The sequence below is a fragment of the Heptranchias perlo genome, chromosome 13 (assembly GCF_035084215.1).
Source record: "Heptranchias perlo isolate sHepPer1 chromosome 13, sHepPer1.hap1, whole genome shotgun sequence".
In the NCBI taxonomy this organism is placed as follows: Eukaryota; Metazoa; Chordata; class Chondrichthyes; order Hexanchiformes; family Hexanchidae; genus Heptranchias; species Heptranchias perlo.
In genome coordinates this window covers 42,878,621-42,896,470 of record NC_090337.1, presented here as the reverse complement: position 1 = coordinate 42,896,470, position 17,850 = coordinate 42,878,621, and the positions used below count along the sequence as shown (strand labels likewise).

At 42.7% G+C, this 17,850-nt stretch overlaps 1 protein-coding gene across 3 annotated transcripts in view; it reads left to right on the top strand.

Moving 5' to 3' along the window:
- The window catches only part of smc4 (structural maintenance of chromosomes 4), a 78,855-nt gene that overhangs the window by 50,466 nt on the left and 10,539 nt on the right, over positions 1 to 17,850 (top strand). For all 3 annotated transcript variants that reach the window (XM_067995375.1, XM_067995376.1, XM_067995374.1), the window contains exons 16-19: positions 588 to 740; positions 2,487 to 2,613; positions 9,546 to 9,735; positions 9,908 to 10,052. In XM_067995375.1, coding sequence (XP_067851476.1) covers positions 588 to 740; positions 2,487 to 2,613; positions 9,546 to 9,735; positions 9,908 to 10,052 — 615 coding nt within the window. The remainder of the gene's footprint in view (positions 1 to 587; positions 741 to 2,486; positions 2,614 to 9,545; positions 9,736 to 9,907; positions 10,053 to 17,850) is intronic.

Below are 17,850 nucleotides of genomic sequence, written 5' to 3'. Positions count from 1 at the left end.
AGCTGTCTGGTGTATGTGTTCCTTATCATTGTCAGAAAAGGCTTGCCCTTAATAATAACCCAAGTGGTGATAGAAAGGAAACTGGATTATTAAGTTACTATTGTGGCCGAAGGAGATTTTTGTTGTACGACAAAATGTAACAAAGGGTGAATTTGCAAAAGTGCACTTGTGGTTATGGGGTGGTTCACTTCTCATTTTGATGCAGAGTAATTCTTTCTGTACTGGGAACACTGACTTTGGACAGAAAACTCATCATCACTTTATGCTGCTACAGTCATTACACCTGTATTGCAAATCAAGTGGAATTCTACACTAACCCAATGATCCATCAAGTCTAGATATAATGACCGTAGGAGGCCTTACGGCCACTCAATCAAGTTCGGTGGAGACCATCTTAAATGAACTGTGATAGTGTTTCTTAATTTTAAGAGCTCTTAATTGTGGCAGTCTCCTTAAGCTGCCACAGCTTTGCATCAACCATGGTGGCTTTGTAGAGGACAGTGTGTTAAACTGGTGTCCATCAAATAAATACTGTACTGCTTTTCTGTGTACGAGCTGCTCAAACTAAAACTTTTTTTAAAAAATAGATGGACAAAATGGAGGCAAAATTGCAAAAGGATTTAGCAGTGGCACAAAAATACCAAGAACAGAAAGGTCATTTGGAAGAAAAAGTGGTTACGGTGCGGCAGAGCATCAGGGAGATGAAAAATATGTTAGAAAAATACACAGCAAGCATTCAGGTGTGTAATTCTGAAATACTTGTATTTACTTCGTATATTTATGAAATATGGTTCCTTTTAAAGTGCCATTGGATCGACAATTACAAGACAGTAACTGCGTGGCGAGGAATGGCATAACTTTTTAGTATGGAATCTGATTCCATGGCGCAACTATACAGATCATTTATATTGTGTATGCTATATACCACCTATCCAATGGGAAACATTGCATGCCAGTCTCAAAGAAATGTTGGGATGGAATTGTGATTGACCTTTTAATTTCAATTTCTGTTCTTCCCATTACGTTTTGATGCATCTTTGAAAATTTGAATTTTTTTTTAGTTAGTCAATTTATACTAAGATTCATGTTCTAACTTAACTGCAAAAAAACAATTTCCATGATTTCTACTAAAAGCATATTCTGTTGCACAATGCAGCCACGGTCGTTGTATAAGATCATTTTCAACAACAACTTGCATTTATATAGCGCCTTTAACTTTAAAAAAAAAAATCCCAAAGTGTTTGAGATATAACTTTTTGAAAGTTTCGAAACTGGATTAAGAACTCCAGTGGCTATGGGTGGCTGAGACCTACACCATGAAACTAATCCATGCAGTATTTGTCTTAAACTTTTATTTTGGTTGTGCTTTGACATATATTGTAAATATAATTCATGAGAGGTACATATGAAGAAAGTCTTTTTTTATATATGGAACTCTTTCCTTTCAAAGCTCCCTTTGTACCAGGGAGCTATTCTGCTAATTTCAGCTGCAGGTTTGTCAGGGAGTAGCTTTAGTTGCTACTGCCTTCATGACTTGCACTTATTTCAGTTTGGCATCCACACCAATCCCAGATATGGAGTGGCTTCCTGTTGAGGGAAATGTTTCATGGGAGATGTACCAGAGTACACCTGTATGGAACTTAAAAAGCTCCTACAATGTAGAACATCTAACAATTTTATTTTACATAGGATGGGGGAAGAAATACATTATAATGATGCAACTACCTTTCCAACCCCTATGATATCAAGAGTGGGTTAATGAGGACATTTTTTTTAAAACTGTCTGAAGTCAACAGTGCATCCCACTGACGTGGCAACAGGAGGACCCCCTCTACCTGATCAGTGTTGAAATGAGGCATTATGCTGGATTGCCCAGTCTGAGAATATCATATTCTTGGATGCGGAGCCAGAAAAAATTCTTCAAAATCTAGTCTCTATTCCAGATCTGGTGCTAGCAGCTGGCTGGCACTTCAACAGCAGTCTATACGAGTCACACTGCAAGCATCTGGAATAAGCTGCAACCCACTAAAACAAGGTAACTGCCAGGACTCAGGTGGTACACCAAAATATAGTCCATAAGAACAGCAACGTGTGCAGTTGCCACTGCTTGGAATCAGTAATCAGGGCGTTCCACAGCCCCAGTCAATTAATAAAGCTCACTCACTATCACATTTAACATGTAAACTCTATACAATGCATATAATATAGACTAGAGTGTTGCAATCAAAAGAATCATTGCAATTTAAAAAGAGTTGTGTGTGTGATGGTCTGTCAGAAAGCATTATAAAGGTCAAGTAAACAGCTGAACAGTTGGGAGTCAACCGTTCTGGCCCAAAGCAATTGGTGATAGATATGAAGGGTGCTAGATTGACTTTTATCTATAGAAAACTGTATGTACAAGATGCTGTCACTTGGTGAATGATTAGTTAAGCACTGTGACTTTTTGCATCGATTTTTGTTCTGTTTTATGCACTTGTTTAATTTAGGGCCTGACTGAGCAGGAAGTTCACCTGAAAATTCAAGTGAAGGACTTCGAAGCAAATGTGGTGGCAGCAGCTCCTGATCAGAGCAAACAGAAAGAGCTACAGAAAACACAAGAAGCTTTCAAAAAAGGTTAGCAGCCTTTGTGTCTATTAGTACATTTTTTTTCTTTGGGAGCTGGAAATGTCACTCTCTAAATAGGTGAAAGATGCTCAACAGTTGATAAGTAACATCAATTAAGTAAATCTCTATCTACAGTCACTTGTGCAACATGCATAGTTACAGGATAAGGGGTTGGCCATTTAGTACTGAGATGAGGAATTTCTTCACTCAGAGGGTTGTGAATCTTTGGAATTCTCTACCCCAGATGGCTGTGGATGCTGAGTCGTTGAGTATACTCAAGGCTGAGATAGATAGATTTTTGGACTCTGGGGAATCGAGGGATATGGGAATCAGGCGGGAAAGTGGGGATAGAGTCATAGAGTTATACAGCACGGATAGAGGCCCTTCGGCCCATCGTGTCCGCGCCGGCCATCAGCCCTGTCTACTCTAATCCCATATTCCAGCATTTGGTCCGTAGCCTTGTATGCTATGGCATTTCAAGTGCTCATCCAAATGCTTCTTGAATGTTGTGAGGGTTCCTGCCTCCACAACCCTTTCAAGCAGTGAGTTCCAGACTCCAACCACCCTCTGGGTGAAAAAGTTCTTTCTCAAATCCCCTCTAAACCTCCCGCCTTTTACCTTGAATCTATGTCCCCTTGTTATAGTACCCTCAACGAAGGGAAAAAGCTCCTTAGTATCCATCCTATCTATGCCCCTCATAATTTTGTACACCTCAATCATGTCCCCCCTCAGCCTCCTCTGCTCCAAGGAAAACAAACCCAATCTTCCCAGTCTCTCTTCATAGCTGAAGCGCTCCAGCCCTGGTAACATCCTGGTGAATCTCCTCTGCACCCTCTCCAAAGCGATCACATGAGGTCGGAGATCAGCCATGATCTTGAATGGTGATGCAGGCTCGAGGGGCCGTATGGCCTACTCCTGCTCTTATTTCTTGCGTTCTTATGCTATCTTGCATCCCACTCGACTGAGCCCTTTGCTGTACCACAGGGCATAACTAATTCTTTGCAGGATTGATTTTCTTTACGATTTTGGTGATTGAAAGGTAAAAGTTCTAAAAAGAAAACCACACACTTTTCTTCGTTAGAATATCTAACACGCGTTGCAAGAGTTACCAGCTGGGTAAATCACCAGGGTGTTGCCCTTTTTTCAGTCTAGATTAAGAATGCTGTTATCCATTGAAAAGGAATCTGAAGTTTTGGATCATTGGGTTGAAGGGACGAATTTCAGGTTTTTTTTTATTCGTTCATGGGATGTGGGCATCGCTGGCAAGGTCAGCATTTATTGCCCATCCCTAATTGCCCTTGAGAAGGTGGTGTTGAGCGGCCTTCTCAAACTGCTGCACTCCGTGTGGTGAAGGTTCTCCCACAGTGCTGTTAGGTAGGGAGTTCCAGGATTTTGACCCAGCGACGATGAAGGAACGGCAGTATATTTCCAAGTCGGAATGGTGTGAGATTTGGAGGGGAATGTGCAGGTGGTGGTGTTCCCATGTGCCTGCTATCCTTGTCCTAGATGGTAGAGGTCGCGGGTTTGGGAGGTGCTATCAAAGAAGCCTTGGCGAGTTGCTGCAGTGCATCCTGTGGATGGTACACACTGCAGCCACGGTGCACCAGTGGTGAAGGGAATTAATGTTTAGGATGGTGGTTGGGGTGCCAATCAAGCGGGCTGCTTTGTCCTGGATGGTGTCGAGCTTCTTGAGTGTTGTTGGAGCTGCACTCATCCAGGCAAGTGGAGAGTATTCCATCACACTCCTGACTTGTGCCTTGTAGATGGTGGAAAGGCTTTGGGGAGTCAGGAGGTGAGTTGCGATCTCTTGAGTCTGATCTCCCTCGGGAATGTGGTTGCCAAATTTGGAAGTTTGCAATTTCTAAACGTGCAGGGTACCTGCTTGAAAAAGGCATTGGCCGCCTTGATTATGCAAATTGGGATTTCTAACGCTAGTTTTAGGACCCCGATGCAATCTTGGCGAGCAAACCAGCAGAGCATGTGCCCACAAAAAAGTACACAGTCTTTTTAATGGTTTCATTTCTGTGGAACCAGGAGGAGCAGGAGTGATCCTTCTGGCTCCACAGAAATACTGCAGGCACCTGCCAGCCTGGGCTCGGCCCCTCCACTTCACCTCTCCCCTCACCTACCTGTGGCACGGTTTCAGAGCTGAATGAAATTGCTGAGGACATAACCAGTGAGCTGCATGACAACTTTCTTAAATCACGTTGAGGAAATTCCAGGAGATTTCCTGTCTGGACCATTCTACCCTCCTGAGCCAAGGTATGGTGTGTGGCTATGCAGAGAAAAGCATACCCAAGGCATGCGACAGTGAAACAAACATGAAAAATAAGTTTTTTTTTAAGAAGTAATTGGACACTTTACACAATGTATTGAAGAGTAGTAAAGTATGAAGGTCATAAATCACAGTGAGTCTATCAGCCAATATCTCATAGTCCTACCACGGTACACCAGCCATCACGTTCACATGGACGCATCCGCTATAAGCGGTGGAGACTGTATCTCGTTGCCTTAGTCATTTTTGATATTAGTGTGACTTGATCATTAAAGGCTGACGGTAAATTAAAGATTCCAAGTTTTGACATACTTACAGAATACATCAGGTATAAACAGATTGTAAAGAGGCCACTAAATGAAATGAAGACATCTGACTCTTCACCAGACTGATCCCTGGGATGGTAGGAGTGCCGTACGAGGAGAGATTGGGTCGATTAGGCCTGCCTTCACTAGAGTTTCGAAGAATGAGAGGGGATGTAATATTTCTAAGTTTGTTGACGACACAAAACTAGGTGGGATTGTGAGTTGTGAGGAGGATGCAAAGAGGCTCCAAGGCCTCAGGAGTTCCTCAGGGCAGAGTCGTAGGCCCAACCATCTTCAGCTGCTTCATCAATGACCTTCCCTCCATCATAAGATCAGAAATGGGAATGTGCAATCATCAGCGAACAATGTTCAGTTCCATTCGCAATCCCTCAGATAATGAAGCAGTCCATGCCCGCATACAGCAAGACCTGGACAACATCCAGGTTTGGGCTGATAAGTGGCAAGTAACATTCGCTTCAGACAAGTGCCAGGCAATGACCATCTCCAACAAGAGAGTCTAACCACCTCCCCGTGACATTCAACAGCATTACCATCGCTGAATCCCCCACCATCAACATCCTGGGGGTCACCATTGACCAGAAACTTAACTGGACCAGCCACATAAATACTGTGGTTACAAGAGCAGGTCAGAGGCTGGGTATTCTGTGGCGAATAACTCGCCTCCTGACTCTCTTCCATCTACAAGGCACAAGTCAGGAGTGTGATGGAATACTCTCCACTTGCCTGGATGAGTGCAGCTCCAACAATACTCAAGAAGCTCGACGCCATCCAGGACAAAGCAGCCCGCTTAATTGGCATCCCATCCACCACCCTAAATATTCGCCCCCTTCACCACCGGCGCACCATGGCTGCAGTGTTTACCATCTAAAGGATGCACTGCAGCAACTCGTCAAGGCTTTTTTGACAGCACCTCCCAAGCCCACGACCTCTACCACCTAGAAGGATAAGGGCAGCAGGCACATGGGAACAACACCACCTGCACGTTCCCCTCCAAGTCACACACCATTCCGACTTGGAAATATATCGCCGTTCCTTCGTCGTCACTGGGTGAAAACCCTGGAACTCCCTACCTGACAACACTGTGGGAGAACCTTCACTACACGGAGTGCAGCGGTTCAAGAAGGCGGCTCACCACCACCTTCTCAAGGGCAATTAGGGATGGGCAATAAATGCTGGCCTTGCCAGCGACGCCCACATCCCATGAACAAATAAAAAAAAGGCGATTTAGACAAGTTGAGTGAGTGGGCAAGTACAGTATAACGTGGATAAATGTGAAGTTATCCACTTCGGAAGGAAAAACAGAAAGGCAGAGTATTATTTAAATGGTGATAGATTGGGAAATGTTGTTGTACAAGGGTACCCAGGTCCCTTTGTACACCAGTCACTGAAAGCAAACGTGCAGGTGCAGCAAGCAGTTAGGAAGGCAAATGGTATGTTGGCCTTCATTGCAAGAGGATTTGAGTACAGGAGCAAGGATGTCTTACCGCAGTTATACAGGGCCTTGGTGAGACCACACCTGGAGCATTGTGTGCAGTTTTGATCTCCTTACCTAAGAGAGGATATACTTGCCATGGAGGGAGTACAGCGAAGGTTCACCAGACTGATTGCTGGGATGGCAGGACTGTCGTATGAGGAGAGATTGGGTCGATTAGGCCTGCATTCACTAGAGTTTAGAAGAATGAGAGGGGATCTCATTGAAACATATAAAATTCTGACAGGGCTAGGCAGACTGGATGCAGGGAGGATGTTTCCCCTGGCTGGGGGGATCTAGAATGAGGGGTCACAGTCTCAGGATACGAGGTAGGATATTTAGGACTGAGATGAGGAGAAATTTCTTCACCCACAGATTCACCACCCTCTGAAATTCTCTACCACAGAAGGCTGTGGAGGCTAAGTCACTGAATATATTTAAGAAGGAGATAGATTTCTAGACACAAAAGGCATCAAAGGGTATGGGGAGAGAGCGGGAATATGGTATTGAGATAGAGGATCAGCCATGATCATGAATGGCGGAGCAGACTCGAAGGGCCGAATGGCCTACTGCTGCTCCTATTTTCTATGTTTCTATGATGACAAATTAATTTGGAAACTACCTGGGTTGACAGCAGAGACTGGAGAAAATTGCATTTTTCAGCTTTGAAGGGGGTGACTGAGATATGGGGCTCAATTTTGAAATGGTGGCGGGTTGGCAGCGGGGGGGGGGGGTGAAGGTGCACGTAGCAAACCCGAATAAACAAACCTTACCATTTCCGACGTGAGCACATCGCAATTGAAGGTGATTAACATGCTCTCTGGGTTTCACGCCTGGCAGCCAGCCTAATTGGCTGCCCTCAGTAACTGCAACGCAAGTGGGGGGGGGGTGGGGGGGAGGGAAAGAGAGTGAGACGTCATCCGGCGCTGGAACAGAAGATCCGGGGAGGTGGGGGGAAGAGAGGAAGATTGGGGAGGTGAAGATAGGGAGACATCGGAGCAGGGTGGAAAGGTAGGTTGATTTTGTGTTTTAACTTTGTGCAATGGTTTTTTATGTAATTTATTTAGTTTCTTTTTGCCTGATCCGGCCCTTGAATCAGAAGCCATGGGAAAGCCACCCAACTAAGTTTTTTTTTAAAATCATTCTAACCACATAATCTGTCACAAACAAAGTGCCTTAAGTACCTCAATGAGGTACATTTGGCTTTTTAACTATCATCCTACTGGCTTTAATTGCCGGCGGGACTTCCGGATTCGAGACGCCTGCGCACACACAGGTGTGTCCGTGGGGAACTTGGACGTCGGCAAGTTGGAGCCTGGCTCTGAGCCCGAATGGGATTTCGCCGATTTTCGGAGCCCCCAGCGCACCCGCAATTTCCCAGGAAAATCGTGCCCATGATCTTGAGAGTGCATAGATGGTAAATAGGATGGAGAAAGTATATCCAGAGCATTACTTCAAATTAAACTGAGGATAAGGGTCACTGATTTAAAATCGTAAAGGGCAAATTTAGGACTGGTGTCAGGATGTTCTTTACAGTAAATGTTCAACTTGTGTGATGGGCTCCTTGGTACAGTAATTGAAGAAAGATTGGTGGTGTAATTTAGGGAACAATTCAATGCTGCGATGTGGGGGGTGGGACAGATCTTTCTGGATGGTTGAGCTAAGTTGGGCCAAATGGACTTTTTTATGACAATACTTTGGGAGTGTTCAACGAATGGCCATAAATTGATGGCCTTAATGCACAATGAACGCTTGTGTCAGTGGCATCACAAGTCTCGTAACAGTGTAAGAGATGGATACAAAACTATCAAACAGTGGATGGAAAACTACTAAGCTGCATGGAAAAGTGATAAGTAGTATCAGACGCTCATGGGGCCTCAATGGTGCTGTCCTTAGCTGGCATTCATCACTTCTTGTCCAGCTTTTGTCTGAGTTTCTCAATGTTTTTGGTTTAATCAGTGATGTAATTCTGTTTATTTTAAAATTTGGGGGTGATTAGTAAGCAAAATCATGGGTATGTGTGTCCCTTTGACTATTGCTCTTTTAATTGTGACCTGCATTTTGTACTCTTCGGTTCTTTTTTTCTCAATTGTCTTTTACACCAAAGTGCAAGTTTTGCACTGTTATTTTTGATGGCCATATGTTTTAGGCTTTCTGGTTTGATGATATCCAATATATGCATAAAGTTTTGTCATCTGCATTACTGTCACTTGATGGAAGTCACATGACAGTCAGTTCTTGACTGGTTTCTGAGATTTCTCTTGTAACAGTGCTAACCCTGTTGTATTTGTAAGATGGGCTCAAAACAATAAAATTATTCTTTTACGTTATTTTTTTAAAACGTCTGTCCTAACAGCAAGGATAAACTGGCTATGCAATTATTCCTCATTTAGCCAAATGCATTGAAAACTAATTGGAACTGGGCATACACACAGGCCCTTGTTCAATTATTGACTCTGATGGTAACTCGGTGGCCTATCAGAATTTTATCATTTATTTAAAATAAAAATCTGAAACTGATTTGTTGCCTAGTGGGTTTAGTTATATTTAAGCATTGCAGAATAGATTATTTGAAATGAAATAGTTGAAAGAAAAAGATTGGATATTGAGCAGTACATGTTTTAATGACTCATTGCAATCTAGTTTTACTAAGATGGTAGTATGGAGTTAGATTAGGCATGTTTTATGGTAAAATGTCATATTCTTGAAAGAGTAACTTTCAGAAGGAAATCAAAATTTGAATGATTGACTTGATCCACTATTAAAAAGCCCATTTTGTGGTACAACTAAATAGGATAACTGCTTTTAATCTTGTGTGCAATGTTTTGACAAATGGAATCTAATAGAAGTTATGCTGTTTTTTTTTCAGATTATGAAAAAGCTGCAGCAAAGGCTGGTAAAGTTGAGGCAGAGGTTAAAAGGTTGCACACACTTATTATTGATATCAACAATAAAAAGCTTAAAGCCCAACAGGATAAACTAGACAAAATTAACAAAGAAATTGATGATTGTGCCTCTGCCATTACTAAGGCCCAGGTTGCTATCAAAACAGCAGGAAGGTAAGTTCAATCTGAGACTGCTTTTATTAGAATATCATTAATATTGCTTGTCCTTGCATTTTATATGCTGTGTTCATTTCGCAACCTTTTTCTTTTGCTGGGGAAGGGTTCATATTCTGATTAGCTTTCAGGTGGTTTATTCATGCATCTTACAACAGACATTTTCTTCTAGGAACTTTAAGAAGGCAGAAGAAGCAGTGAATCGATCTGAAGAAGAAATTGAAGAGAACAAAAAGGAGATTGAAGATTTAACAGAAGAATTGAAGAAACTGGAGGAAGAGGGTGCCATTGTGCTGAAAGAATGCACTGAAGCTCAGGTACGACACACAAGTCGTAGTTGCTTAAATGAGCTGTGTTGCATAACTGAACTCTCCAAAACTAATAGTATGACTCCTCCATGCAGGTTTAAGAACAATTATGGTACATTGGTGGGGTCTACGACATGGCCTGCAAGCTCCTTTGATTCAGCAAGCACAGCCACTGCCAGTTCTTTTGTTAGTGCATTCATACAAAGCCAATTTGGAAGCTTCAGGTTGCCAAACTTCACGAGTCTGGAAGTCTACAAAAAGCTGCTTACTGGTGCAAAAGGGTTGCTCCTTGATTGGTTAAAATTTACCAATGACAAATTGTCCTTTATTAGTCAACAATAACTTGCATTTATATAGTGCCTTTAATATAGAAACATGTCCCAAGTTGCTTGTACCAGCATGATCTGACCAAAATGGACACCAAGACAAAGGAGGAGATATTAGAAGGGGTGACCAAAAGCTTGCTCGAAGATGTGGGTTCTAAGAAGGTCCTTGAGGGAAGAGAGGGAGATGGAGGGGTTATGGGAGGGAATTCCAGAACATGAGGTCTACACTGCTGAAGGCAAGGCTGTAAATGGAGGAGCAAAGCGGGGGGCGGTGAACAAAAGGAGTAAGAGGAACAGTGAGTTTCGGATGGGGGGGCGGGGAGACTGAAAAAGGTTAGAGATGGGTCCGCGGTCCAATATAAGTCAGCAAGAACGAGTTATCAGTGAGTGGAACTTGATGCGGACTAGAATAGGGGAAGCAAAGTTTTTGGATGAGCTGAAGTTTTAGAGTGTAGCGAATGGGAGGTTGGCCAGGAGAACATTGGAATAGTTGAGTCTGGGGGTAGCAAAGGCACAGTTGAAGGTTTCAGCAGCAAAGGGGCAGAGGTGGGCTATGTTACGGAGGTGGAAGTAGGGGGTCAGAATATATGGCGTCTAATTGAACATCAAGATTGCAAGCAGTCTGGTTCAACCCGAAACAATGGCCAGGGAGGAGGATGGAATTGATGGCAAGAGTAGAGTTTGTGGTGGAGCCAAAGGCGATGGTTGCGGTCTTCCCAATGATTGGAAAAAATAGCAGCTCATCTGAAACTGGCTATTGGACAAGCAGTCTGACAACACATGCAGTAGAGGAGTTGTACAGAGGTGGAGCTGGTTGTCATCAGCATCTGGAAGCTGAACCCATATCTGCAGAGGTTGCCAAGGGGCAGCATGTAGATGAGGAAGAGGAGGACATGCTTTTGGGGACTCCAAAGGTAACAGGGAAGAGGCAAGAAAATAAGCCATTGGAGGTGCTTTGGTTACGATTGGATAGATATGAGTCACAGAGCTGGACAACAGAGAAAAGGCACTGGGGGATGATGGTGTGGTTGATTTTGTCAAAAGTTGCAGAGAGGACATGGGGGGATAATGTACCATGGTCATAGAGCTTGTCATTTGTGACTGGTTAGAGCCGTTTCAGTGCTGAGGTGGGGTGGATACTTAATTGGAGAGTTTCAAACATGGAATTACAGGAAAGATGGTTGTGGATTTGGGAGTTGACAACACATTCAAGATTTTTGGAGAGGAAAGGAAGGTTGTTGATGTGGTAGTTTACAAGGACAGAAGGGTTGAGGGTTTTTTTTTAAGGAGGGGAGTGATTGTTTTGAAAGCGAGAGGTACAGTACCTGAGGAGAGTGAACCATTTACAGGAAGATATAGTTTAATGGTAGTATCGGAAACTTGGCTGCAATCTGGTTATATTTTTAGGGATACTGTAGGTAAGAAAGGTGGAAGAGTGGCAATATTGGTGAAAGAGGTAATACATGCTGTAGAGAGGACTAATGTACACAAAAAAAGGTTCAAGCAGGATTAATATGGTTAGCGATCAAAGGAGAGAAATGGAGATTGTTATATTTGTGGGGTTGTATTAGACTCCCTAATTGTGGGAGGGAAATGGAAGGGGTAATCTGTAGACAGATCAGGGAGATGAGAAGGAAGAACAAGAGATTATTAACAAAAATAGAAGTGCATGGTATTGGAGGTAACCTTGTGACATGGATTGGCAATTGATTGGGAGGTAGGAGATAGAGAGTAGGGACAAAGAGAATGTTCTGTGATTGGTGGGATATGACAAGTGGTGTACCCAGAGATCTGTACTGGGGCCTCAGCTTTTCACCATATATGTTAATGACTTGAATGAAGGGGTAGACTTGTATATCCAAGTTTGCAGATGACACTTAAATTGGGAGGCACAGTAAGTTGTGTCGATGGGAACAAGAAGTTACAATGAGGTTGAGGGGTAGTTTAATCGTGGCATTTAAAATGATGAAGGGATTTGATCGGGTAGATAAAGAAACTATTTCCTCTGATGGGGGAATCCAGAACAAGGGGGCATATTTTTAAAATTAGAGCTAGGCCAATTCGGAGTGAAATCAGGAAGCACTTTTTTCACGCAAAGGGTAGTGGGAATCTGGAACTCTGTCCCCCAAAAGGCATGGATGCTGGATGAATAGAAAAATTCAAGACTGAAATCGACAAACTTTTTTTACATATGGGTTTCAAGGGATATAGAGCAACGGTGTGTAAATGAAGTTGAGGTACAGATCAGCCATGATCTAATTGAATGGCGGAACAGGCTTAAGGGAGTGAAAGGCCTATTCCTGTTCCTATATGGTGGATGGGGGGAAGGCAGTTGATGTGGTGTGTATGAACTTTCAGAAAGCCTCTGACAAGATACCACACCGGAGGCTACTGGAGAAGATTAAGGGTTATTGAATTATGGGGAGGGAGCAATTTATACTAAAAACTGGTTAGAAGAGAGAAAGCAAAGTAGGAATTAAGGGCAGTTTCTTGGCATTGGAAGTAGATAGTGGTGTTCTCACTGGATTCTGTTGTGGGACTTATTGTGTACATCAGTGATTTGGTGAGAGAAAGTGATGTTCAAATGTACAGAGGTACTAAAATAGGAGGCACAGTAAATAATTCTGAGGACATGCAAATTAAGAGCAGGAGTAGACCATTCGGCCCCACGAGCCTGCCCTGCCATTTGATAAGATCATGGCTGATCTGATTGCAACCTCAACCCTACTTTCCCGTCTACCTACTATAACCTGTCTCCCTTTTTAATCAGGAATCTATCTAACTCAGCCTTAAAAATATTCAATGATCCTGCCTCCACCGATTTTGTGGGGAAGGGAGTTCCACAGACTCACGACCCTTAGAGAAAAAATTTCTCCTCATCTCCGTCTTAAATGGGAGACCCCTTATTTTTAAACTGGCCCCCTAGTTCTAGTCTCTCCCACAAGGGGAAACATCCCCTCAGGATCGAATATGTTTCAATAAGATCACCCCTCATTCTTCTAAACTCCAGTGCATACAAGCCCAACTTGTCCAACCTTTCCTCATAAGATAACCCCCTCATTCCAGGAATCAGTCGAGTGAACCTTCTCTGAACCGCCTCCAAAGCAATTATGTCCTTTCCTAAATAAGGAGACCAAAACTGCACACTGTATTCTAGATGTGGTCTCACCAATGCCCTGTACGACTATAGCAGAACATCTCTACTTTTACATTCCATTCCCCTTGCAATAAATGACAACATTTCATTTGCCTTCCTAATCACTTGCTGTACCTGCATACTAACTTTTTGTGATTCATGTACTAGGACACCCAGATCCCTCTGTACTTCAGAGTTCGGCAATCTCTCTCCATTTAAATAATATACTGCTTTTCTATTCCTCCTGCCAAAGTGGACAAGTTCACATTTTCCCACATTATACTCCATCTGCCAAATTTTTGCCCACTCACTTAACCTATCTATATCCCTTTGCAGACTCCATATGTCCTCTTCACAACTTACTTTCCTATCTACCTTTGTGTCATCAGCAAATTTAGCAACCATACATTTGATGCCTTCATCCAAGTCATTGACGTAGATTGTAAATAGTTGAGGCCCAAGCACTGATCCCTATGACACTTCATTCGTTACATCTTGCCAACCTGAAAATAACCCATTTTTGCCTACTCTCTGTTTCCTGTTAGCTAACCAATCCTTTATCCATGCTAATATGTTAGCCCATACACCATGAGCTCTTATTTTGTGTAGTAGCCTTTGATGTGGCACCTTGTCAAAAGCCTTCTGGAAATCCAAGTACACTACATTCACAGGATCCCCTTTATCCACGTTGCTTGTTACTTCCTCAAAGAACACTAATAAACTAGTCAAACACTATTTCCCTTTCACAAAGCCGTGTTGACTCTGCTTGATTGCATTGCGATTTTCTAAGTGCCCTGCTGTAATCTCCTTAATAATAGATTCTAGCATTTTCCCTATGACAGATGTTAAGCTAACTGGCCTGTAGTTTCCTGCTTTCTGTTTCCCTCCTTTCTTGAATAGAGGAATTAATTTGCTGTTTTCCAATCTGATGGGACCCTTCCAGACTCTAGGGAATTTTGGAAAATTAATACCAATGCATCTACTATCTCTGCAGACACTACTTTTAAGGCCCTAGGATGAAGTCCGTCAGGACCTGGGGACTTGTCAGCGTTAAGTTCTAATACTTTTTTCAAAACCCTTTCCCTGGTGATTGTAAATGTTTTAAGTTCCTCCCTCCCTTTCACCTCTTGATTCACAATTATTTCTGGCATGTTATTTGTATCCTTTACAGTGAAGACAGATGTAAAATATCTGTTCAATTCATCCGCCATTTCCTTATTCTCCATTATTAATTCCCTAGACTCACTCTATAGTGGACCAACGCTCACTTTACTTACTCTTTTCCTCTTTAAACACCTGTAGAAACTCTTACTATCTTTTCATATTTTTAGCTAGCTTTCTCTTGTACTCTAATTTCTCCCTCATTATTCTTTGTCATTCTTTGCTGTTTTTTATATTCTGTCCAATCTTCTGACCTGCCACTAATCTCCGTGGAATTGTATGCTTTTTCTTTCAATTTGATACTATTTTTAACTTCCTTAATTAGCCAAGGATGGTACGTCCTTCCCCTAGACTCTGTCTTTCTTTCTCACTGGAATGAATCTTTGCTGAGTGTTATGAAATATCTCATTAAATGTCTGCCACTGCATCTCTACTGACATATCCCTTAACCTAAGTTCCCAATTCACTTTAGCCAGTTCTGTCTTCGTGCCCTCGTAATTGCCCTTATTTAAGCTTAAAATACTAGTCTTAGACTTTTCTCTCCCTCAAACTGAATGCAAAATTCAATCATATTGTGATCACTGTTACCTAGAGGCAAAGACAAAAGGAAGCTGCAAGGGAATATTGATAAGATGGTGGGGTAGGCAGAATAAGTGGCAGACTGAATTTGATGACAATAAATGAGGTGGTACATTTTGGTAATAAAAGTAATAATTATACTTTTGGGGGGGACGTTTGGGTGGTCATAGTATCGTAGTAGATACAGCACAGCAGGACGCCATTTGGCCCACTGTGCCTGTGCTATCTCTTTGAAAGAGCTATCCAATTAGTCCCATTCCCCTGCTCTTTCCCTATAGTCCTCTAAATTTTTTCCCTTCAAATATTTATCAGATTCCCTTTTTAAAGTTACTATTGAATCAGCGTCCACCACCCTTTCAGGCAGTGCATTCCAGATCATTACAACTCGCTGAGTTTAAAAAAAAATGTTTCTTCATGTCGCCTCTGGCTCTTTTGCCGATCACCTTAAATCTGTGTCCTCTGGTTACCGACCCTTCTGCCACTGGAAACAGTTTCTCCTTATTTATTCTATCAAAACCATTCGGGGGGCGGGTACAGGTGGCAGTATTGATTAAGGAGAATATTGCAGTGCTGGAGAGAGAGGATGTTCTGGAGGGGTCAAGGACAGAATCAGTTTGGTTGGAGTTCAGAAACAATAGAGATGCCATTACACTACATGTGTTCTGTAGGCCACCAACTAGTGGGAGGAGCAAAAAACAGCAGGGAAATTAGAGAGGTGCAAAAGCCATAGAGTTAGCAATAATGGGGGACTTCAATTTTCCTAATATAGACTGGGATGGTAATAGTGTAAAGGGCAGAGAGGGGAAAGAATTTCTGATGTGTGTTCAGGAGAACTTTCTTGATCAGTACGTTTACAGCCCAACGAGGAAGGAGGCATTGCTGGATCTAGTTCTGGGGAATGAAGTGGAGCAAGTGTCGGTTGGGGAACATTTAGGGAACAGTGATAGTATCATAAAGGTTTAGATTAGCTATGGAAAAGGAAAAGGAGCAATCTAGAGTAAAAATACTCAATTGGAGGAGGGCCAATTTCAGTGGGATGAGAACGGATCTGGCCCGGGTAAATTGGAATCAAAGATTGGCAGGCAAAACTGTAATCAAACAATGGGCGGCCTTTAAAGAGGAGATGGTTCGGGTACAGTGCAGGTACATTCCCACGAGAGGGAAAGCTAGGGCAACCAAAACCAGAGCTCCCTGGATGATGATAGAGAGTAAGGTGAAGCAGAAATGGGGAGTGTATTACAGATGTCAGGTTGTGAAAATCGGGCTGAATATAGAAAGTTCAGAGGGGAAGTGAAAAAGGAAATAAGGAGGGCAAAGAGAGAGAGAGAATAGACTGGCAACTAACCTAAAAGGGAACCCAAAAGTCTTCTATAGGCATATAAATAGTAAACGGGTAGTAAGAGGAGAAGTGGGGCCGATTAGGGACCAAAAAGGAGACCTATGCATGGAGGCAGAGGGCATGGCTGAGGTACTAAATGAGTACTTTTCTTCCTTGGTAAAGACAGATGCAGATGCTGCCAAAGTCACAGTAAAAGAGGAGGCAATTGAGATACTGGATGGGCTAAAAATTGATAGAGGAGGTACTAGAAAGGCTGGCTGTACTTAAAGTAGATAAGTCACCAGGTCCGGATGGGATACATCCTAGGTTGCTGTGGTAAGTACGGGTGGAAATTGCGGAGGTACTGGCCATAATCTTCCAATCATCATTGGATATGGGGGTGGTGCCAGAGGACTGGAGAATTGCAAATATTACACCCTTGTTCAAAAAAAGTGTACGGATATACCGAGAAACTACAGGCCAGTCAATATAACCTCGGTGGTGGGGAATCTTTTAGAAATGATAAACCAGGACAAAATTAACAGTTACTTGTGGATTAATTAAGGAAAGCCAGCACGGATTTGTTAAAGACAAATTGTGTTTAACTAACCTGATCGAGTTTTTTGATGAGGTAACAAAGAGGGTTGATGTAGTGTATATGGACATCCAAAAGGCGTATGATAAAGTGCCACATAATGGGCTTCAACTTTGCTGACAAGCCTGTGGCATAAAAGGGACAGTGGCAGCATGGATACAAAATTGGCCAAGTGACAGGAAACAGAGAGCAGTGATGAACAGTTGTTTTTCGGACTGGAGGAAAGTATACAGTGGTATTCCCCAGGGGCTGGTACTAGGACCGCTGCTTTTATTGATATGTATTAATGACTTGGCCTTGGGTGTACAGGGCACAATTTCAAAATTTGCAGATGACACAAAATTTGGAAGTGTAGTGAACAGTGAGGAGGATAGTGATAGACTTCAAGAGGACATAGACAGGCTGGTGGAATGGGCAGACAAGTGGCAGATGAAATTTAACGCAGAGAAGTGTGAAGTGATACATTTTGGTAGGGAGAATGAGGAGAACCAATATAAACTGAAGGGTACAATTCAAAAGGGAGTGCAGGAACAGAGAGACCTGAGGGTATATTTGCACAAATTGCTGAAGGTGGCAGGGCAGGTTGAGAAAGTGGTTCTAAAAAAAAGCATATGGGATTCTGGGCTGTATAAACAGAGGCATAGAGTACAAAAGCAAGGAAGTCATGATGAACCTTTGTAAAACACTGGTTC